This window comes from Hibiscus syriacus, unplaced genomic scaffold (assembly GCF_006381635.1).
Source record: "Hibiscus syriacus cultivar Baekdansim isolate YM2019G1 unplaced genomic scaffold, ASM638163v2 tig00110721_pilon, whole genome shotgun sequence".
NCBI classification, from domain to species: Eukaryota; Viridiplantae; Streptophyta; class Magnoliopsida; order Malvales; family Malvaceae; genus Hibiscus; species Hibiscus syriacus.
In genome coordinates this window covers 267,867-276,112 of record NW_024062839.1, presented here as the reverse complement: position 1 = coordinate 276,112, position 8,246 = coordinate 267,867, and the positions used below count along the sequence as shown (strand labels likewise).

General features: G+C 35.3%; 1 protein-coding gene across 1 annotated transcript; it reads right to left on the bottom strand.

Moving 5' to 3' along the window:
- Positions 1 to 1,685: 1,685 nt before the first annotated feature.
- LOC120139051 (serine/threonine-protein kinase MHK-like) lies at positions 1,686 to 7,067 on the bottom strand. Its single transcript, XM_039154390.1, has 14 exons — positions 6,989 to 7,067; positions 5,959 to 6,027; positions 5,779 to 5,868; positions 5,046 to 5,184; positions 4,871 to 4,973; positions 4,661 to 4,713; positions 4,357 to 4,423; positions 3,299 to 3,407; positions 3,143 to 3,208; positions 2,979 to 3,039; positions 2,762 to 2,866; positions 2,256 to 2,290; positions 2,107 to 2,137; positions 1,686 to 1,902 (listed from the first exon to the last, which is right to left on the bottom strand). The coding sequence occupies exons 2-14, from the start codon at positions 6,010 to 6,012 to the stop codon at positions 1,823 to 1,825; spliced, it is 993 nt and encodes a 330-aa protein (XP_039010321.1). The 5' UTR covers positions 6,013 to 6,027; positions 6,989 to 7,067; the 3' UTR covers positions 1,686 to 1,822.
- Positions 7,068 to 8,246: the final 1,179 nt, after the last annotated feature.

Here is an 8,246-nt window from a genome sequence, read left to right as displayed (position 1 = left end):
TCCCGAATCAATGAGCCATATATCTGCAAATCTTTTTCTGCCTTCCACGGTGGTTGACGCTTCACAGCATAGAGCGTCTCCATCATCTAAAGTGTTTTCGGTATTGCCTTGTGGATTGGAGTTTTTATTTAGACTCCAACAATCCTTCTTCAAGTGACCCTTCTTTCCACAGTTGTAGCACTTTATATTCTTTTTGCTCCTCGACTTCGATCTACCATGTTTGTGACTGCTGCTTTGGCCACGTTCTGTTGATCTCCCTCTCATCGTTGTCAACGCTTCTGCTTGTTGCAGATTTACTTGTCTGTCTTCCTTGTTCTTACGCCGATTTTCTTCTTGTAGAACAGTAGCTGCAACGTCATCGAAGACTAGACTGGTGACATTACTGTTTGTCAAGTTGATGATGAGTTGATCATACGAATCCGGTAGACTTCGAAGTAGAAGTTCAGCACGTTCTTGTTCTCCTATTTTACAGCTTAAGGATGTAAGCTGAGAAAATAAAGTGTTCAGTGTATTTAAGTTCTCCATCACTGAAGTAGATTCTGTCATACGGAGAGTGTATAATTTTCTCTTAAGGAAAATTTTATTGTGCAATGATGTGACCTCGTACAATTTGGTGAGATGATCCCATATCTCCTTAGATGTTTTCTTCTCCTCGATATTTGATAATACTTCATTTGCTAATGCTAAATGAAAGTTTGCCATAGCATTTCCGTCCATTTTGATCCATTTGTTGTCGTCTGTGAAATCTATTGGTCTTTTGCTGATAGCTGCTAGATAACTGTCTTTCCTCAGGATGACATTCATCTTCAATTTCCACAATGAGAAATTTCTCCCATTGAACTTTTCAATATCAAATTTCGTTGTCATTGCTTCGTTTACGGATAGCTCCCACTATTTCACTATCGTGAATAGTTCTTTAGAACCTTCAAAGAATGGGTAATAACTTCTTATTTTCTTATGTTGGAGGATCCACCTTTTGGTGGCAACTACAAAGACAATAAGCAGATATTACACACTCAAATCTGGCTCGGATACCAATTGTTGCGGAAGACGGCTATCGGATAGAGCAAAATCGCAACTGATAATTTAAGAAAATAAAAATGAAGATAAAAAAGATACAAAATTTACGTGAAAAACCCCTGAATAATATAGGATAAAAACCACGAGCAACGGTAGAAGAATTTCACTATGAGAGAATAGAAATTATAAATTCTCTCGATCGACCAAGGAGAAAACAATGATAATTCTCTTTTGATAAAAATGAGAAAACAACTCTTAAGAAACTCTCTAAATTCTCTCTAGTATTGGAAAAAAGCTAGAATACTTTGGGATGATTTTGAAGCTAAATGAGCTAAGGTATTTATAGTTGAAACTTAAGGACTAATCTTGTAAATACCTTAAAGTTCAATGGCTAAATTTTGTGATTTTACCATTTCAAAATTCAACATTTTCAAGCTGCCTAACATAATCAATTTAACAGCCCCATTTGAATTTGTATAGCCGCCCATGATATTTTGACTTTCAACAGATTATTGGATGTCATAATAGGATGAATGGCGAACATAATGCACAAAGGAGGTCACAAACACATAAAGTACCGTAAAGAGGCTAGAAACCAAATTTATACATTATTGCAGTAGTAGTTTGTGTATAAACTGCTAGAATGATTAGTGGGGAAGACCTACTTCAAACAAAAAGGTAAATTTTATAACATGAAAAATCCAGGGACCATCACAGATGTCCAGTTACTATCAATACACCCAGTCGCTACTGCTAGAGTCACCACATACACCAAACCCAAGATGAGGCATAAAGAAAGAACTTACCTAAATGAGAGAGACAAGGAGGATTCAACTGGTGTGTGAATTCTATTTTGATCAGGAGTAAGCAATGACCAAAAAACTGAGAATGAAAAGAACCCAGACAATTAGTGGTTAACACCAAATTCTAAGCAAGAAAGAAAGAAATAAATGGTGAACACTGTTGTTTGTGGGAAGTCCAACAAAAAAGGGTAAAATAAACTCAAATAAAGCACGGTATTCATATTAACGTTCAAAACAAAAGCCCATTTCTCAAACAAAAATGTTTTATGAATCATTATTGTACCTGATTGCTCTGGATGACTATTCAGTATCTCCTGCATTACGAAGGTCAGTAGTTAGCCATATTTCTTGAATGTTAATCGATGGGATCAAACATCAAAGATATATAATAGCCAAAAGCAACTTTTTTTAGTCTAATACTGCAAAGCTCACCTCTTTCATTTGTTGAGAGACATTATGGACCGCCTCTGCAGAAATAAATGAGTCAGATTCTTACTTTTGAAAAAGTTAACGCTTTGACATAGAACCAGAAGAAAGGATACAGAGAAAAATGTTACATGAGAAATGTTGCAATAAACGGAAATTTATCCATAAAAGTCATGTAAATAGACCTTCATAAACAATGATGTTTTTATTGGATCTTAAAATCAGATACCCATTAATGCTGACATTATTTCTAGGATTATCTACTTCCATATTTCCATGAATGTCTAAAACCCTCAGCATCCCCAACTACTTGAGGTAGGAAAGACATTCTAACTTCGACGACACCATCCACTACTCATCTAAAATCAACCAGAAGTTGTGAAAGGATGCCTGTTCATGCCACATTCATGTTTATGCAGTTGCTGACTAAACTTGACAGGAAACAGTAGCTAACAAGAGCAAACAGTCTACATAAGTCTGAACCATAAATGTTGGACATATGATAATACTACCTAGTTTTGAAACACTAGGTTTTACTGCTAGTGTCAGGCCCAGAAAACAATCATCAGGTTGTGTGTCAAAATCCCATAGATTCAACTCAAGATTTGGCTTTGACCCTGCAGAATAGTACAAGAAAGTGTTAATTGGTCAAACCAGAGAAAAGAAAGAGAATAGAAAATGTTATCTAATAGTCTTTGCACAGGTACTATAGTGATCTTCAAGACTCACCCAGGTTTAAACTCAGCTCAAGTGGATCATGCAGCAGTGGACGAGGAACACGAGCATCCACCTGTCCAGGGTTGTTTAGGACAATTGCAGTAACAAAAATACAAATCAGAAAAATAACTTCGCTAAATTAGTTTTATAGCCGATAAAAGAATCACAATACATACCATAATTAAATCAATAGCATCAAGGCTAGCACTGGGAATGATATCCGATAGGTTGGAAGGTAAAATCTGCCCAAAAGTGATGATGATAGATAATAGAATAAAAGTAAACATCAAAACGAAGCCGATAAAATGTAACTAACAAATAAATAAAACTACCTCTGAATAACTAATATTGATTAAACGAGAGATGTTTGTTGCTTCAGGAAAAGAAGTCCAATCTGGTGCACCCAAAACGCAGCATACCTTGTACGGTTGATCTATTTCACTGCCAAGTGGTGAGAATATTACAGTAAGGAAGAAAAAATCATGATAAGCTCTGGCATATGTCTTTTACTTAAGTGGCAAATGCTAGATAACAAAACTAGATACACAACACCTACAAATATTCTTATACTTCGGCAGCAAGTAAAGAATCGTTCTTAAAATAACAGAACTGCCAAGATTGTAACACATTATACATATTTATATTTATGCACCCCCTCCCACAGATGCATGCACGCACATTCATTTACATAGACATAACAGTATCCTCAAATATCTTAGGGTCATAGAACTGCCAATACTATTATATAGAAGGATAACAAATATTCCTCCCTCAACATCTATAGTTATGAATCCCCTAGCCATGAACGCATGCGCACACATTCATGTACAAACACAGAATGGTATGTATAAAGCGGAAAAAGAAGCATAGACTGAGGATGCTATGAGAGAATTTGCATAGAATATTTGGTTAGGGTGGAAACTTAAAGTGCCTAAAGCACAAACAAATACAAAGCAGAACAGAACAACATTAGAACAAACAAAGAACCACCATGCTGTGTTCATTTTTCTAGGAACACATTGTCAAATTACCAGTTACATACAGTCAATAAACTAGCAACTTTAAAACGTTGAAAGTATTGACACTAGCAATCATAATTACGGATCCAACAGAATTACCAGAGTCATGCGTCACAAGACATTCCAACAATATGTTACAGGAAACTTTATCAAAGTCCAAACTTGAATGCAATCTTGAGGAACATATTGAAGTTAGCATATACTATGCGTATAATACATGTTGGAACTACATGGTCACGGAATACAAGTTCTACACCAAAGAATTTTCATTGTTGTATGCATTTATATTCTGAAAAAAAAAATATTGTAAAACAAAAGAATTGCCTTAACGTCCACCAAAATTAAAAGAAAAACTCGGGATAATAAATAACCTTTCCCCGGGAAAAATAGGAGATGAAGTAAAAAGCTCTGCTAATATAGCACCAACAACCCACGTATCTGTAAATGTTATTATTATCAGGCAGCATTCAAGCCGAAAAAAATATTTGATATAGATAAACCTCAAAGTAACATTTAACTGAAAGAAAGAATGTCTAAATCAAATTGATGGAGAATACATTATCAGATGCAAATTAAGTTTTGGATTCGTACAAGAGTACCATAAAGCTACTAGAAGAAGATGCAGATATGTACATACACACACAAAGATAATTAGATCAAGTAATATCCACATACCAATAGCAGGAGTGTAGGTTGAAGACTGCAACAAAACTTCTGGAGCACGGTACCTGACAAAATTATCCCATGAATCATTAAAAGGGGAATGATACTGTATGAACAGGATATAATTACGAAGTAATCAGCGAGACAGCACCAACATTGAGTTAATGTAAAGAAACACGATTGCTGAGTAAATGAGATGGTATCCATCACACAATTACTCACCATCGAGTAGAAACATATTCTGTATAAGGAGGCATTGATGATACTTCTCTTGCCAGTCCAAAATCAGCAATTTTCAGAACATCCTTTGTCACCAGCAAGTTTTCTGACAAAGGAGATAGTTCACCATATGTAAATACACAATAACGACATGCAAATAGATGAAAGGAAGATTTACCAGGTTTCAGATCTCGATGAAAATATCCATTTCTATGCATGTGAGCAAGTCCTTGCAGCATCTGAGACATGAAGCTACGTATTTCCCATTCAGAAAAAGGGCTTTGTCGCTCCCTCATGATTTGGTAAAGATTATGTTCCTAGAAAGAAATGTTCAACCTCTTACAATCGAACTGAAAAGGGTTTCATTCAACTTAATGCTTGGTTACAATAAATAATTTATCACACAATGAATCCTACAGAAGTACACAACGTTGTATCGTTATATTTAAAGAAAACAATCACTTGAAGCCTTTATTACTAAAAGAAACTATGAGATTCTGTTGAAAGAGATACAATATTGAAGAACATTTGCTGTCTTTGGTATACGGGGGAGTAGGCAGCCAGCATCAGCACAACTCTTTCACTAAAATTAATTATAGAATTCTTAAAAAATGAGCCATGCATATATTTGGTTAATATAGGCCCCTCTTTGAAATTTTACAAGTTCAAACATTGTAATTAATTGAGCACATTCGTGGTACCCAAGCACTGGCATAGAAAATGATTACAAACTGGTATTAACCAAGGCAATGGCAATTACAATCCATGTTCCTAGCTCCAGCCTAATCATAGCCATATTCCCAAGCTTTGTGTTGACCAAAAATAATGAAAATAAAACAACTTAAATTATGAGAAGTTGGAAAAGCACCATGCTTTTGTAGAATAATGAGAAGTTGGAAAAGCACCCTTACCATGTACTCAAAAATGAAGAATAGTTCATTGTTTTCTCTGACAACCTCCTTTAGATTTACAATATTAGGGTGATTTAGTTTACGAAGGGCCTGCAGATAATAAATGGAACAAGCTCTTATGATTAAGGGTTATGTAAAAAGCAAAGGGCTCTTAACATTCAAGGAAATATTACAGCTTACCTTAACTTCTCTTAGATTCATGCACTCTTCCCAAAAGTAGAACTTTCGTTTCATTTTCTTCACAGCAACCTAGATTGAGAACATTTACAAAAAGCATGAGAAGCAACAACTCAAGGAAATTACACGTTAATAAATTCACTATTTTCTTGTTTAACTAAAGAAAGAGTATAAATTGGGGGGGGGGGGGTTTCATGCTGCTACCGGTAATAGACCGAGGTAAGTTTTCTAGTCCAAGTTCTTCCTTATCACCATTGTCACATCCTCATTGAGGAGAGACACCAGTATCATTTTCCAAAGCGAACCTTTCAACTCCCAAGTCATTCTAATCTTGTTTGCATATATATGTATACGCACAAACATAATATATACATGCTCCAAATTTATACTTGGAAGGGCTGCTAATATCTATATAGGCTCTAATATCTCATGTCATGCATATATACAACTACCCAGTTCTCTAGTTCTGTAAATTCAAAGTTGCACAGAGTTTCACCTCAGACATTTCATGTTCATTAGGATTTAGAGCTTTGAAATTTTTTTAGTAATAAACACCTCAAAATGCTTGTTAACCCTCCTGGTACAAGGAAGGGGGTAGTGATGGGGGTGGTGGTATAGGTGCATAAAGAGAGAGACACCATCGACAAACACCCTAAACTGTGGTTCGGACACCCCAAAATTAGCAGCTAGTAGGTAAAGGATTGAGTCAAGCTCACAAAGTGGCTTCAAAATTGATCCCATATTCATCATTTGCCATCTCCAAGACATTGAAGTCATTTCAATCATCACATAACATAAGACCAATGTACAAATATCCTGCTTGTGACAATCACAACTAGCAGCAACTTACATCGACTTCCCAACGTGATTTTAAGTGCAGCAAAGTGTATGTATAACATTTATCATTCAATTAACATCAACCGCAAGTGAGGAACAATGAGCAGAAGAACATATCTTATTGATAAACAAAAAGAATTTGTGTAGTTATGTAAACTGAAAGGTAAAAAAGCAATTACAGGAGCAAGTTACTTACAATCTCAAATGTTTCTATATTGAAGGCTTTGAACACACTACCACAGGTACCATCTCCAAGCTCCTCGGAATTCTATACCTAAGTAAGAAAAAAGAAGGTAGCAAGCTATAGTACCAAAGAGATACAAGCTTCAAATGAAAACTTGACAAATTTTACTGATATCAAATAAAGTGGCAAGAAACAAACCTTTCCATTCTTGCTCTTGTAGCAGATGACAATCAATGATTTGTCAATGTAGTTCTAGAAACCTCCAAATAGAGGTATTTACAGTATTGTCAAAGGCTGGATCACTAGCTTGCATATATGGTTTACTGCTAAACTGTAGCATGAAATGTAAGATACTGCCAGGAAAAGACTTTTCATTGTAAGAAGGATAGAATATCAGCCAGAAATTTATCAACATCCTCAACTGCAGCTTCTACAAGCTGCGGCTGGCACTTATCATCTAAACTCAATGAATCTACGTGACATCAAAAGGAACTCCAGAACAAGTGTAAAACTTCATTTGTTGATCCATTTTCTTTACACTCAGCTTAACTGATGCACCATATATCAAAACCAGGTTTGGGCTGTAAACAATCACTAAAATCAGCATAACTTTGCAAGACTAAATTGGTTGACATAAATTATGATCTAAAGAAAGAAACAGACCAACATATTAGACAGACATCAATATTTGGCTTAGTCCTGTAGGGCTTGTAAAACAAAAATACAAAACAAAATTCTGTCCAAGAAGATTGTAGCACGGTGGTCTAGAAATAGAAACAAACGTTAACCGAGGGCCATGTATCAAATTTCAGGGAGGTCAGAAACAAAAAAAAGCAGTATCATTCTTTCCCTCCTAACCCGCTTTTAGTAATTAATCAAACTAAGTGTTCTGTCACAAATGAAATCTCTGGGTTTCAATCAATGGGAGTTTTGCAAAAAATACTTCAGCAAATTCAATCAGATTTCCTACATGTAAAGCCACTGAGACAATTCATTATCCACATCTTATCCATAAAAATAAAAATAAAAACTAACACAAACAACACACACAAAAAACAACTTTAAAAAAAAAAAAAAAGTGGGCTTGCTGGAAGTCATCGATTTTCTAAAGCTGAAGATGATAAACCAAACAATTTGAATTGAAAATAATAAAATAAATCATCAAAAGAGTAGGAGGCAGAACCTTTCCCTCAATAAAAGAAAATATCTGGAATCGAAAATTGAAAAAAGAATTACGAGGGCTCTGACAGCGAATAAAATCAAATAGCCA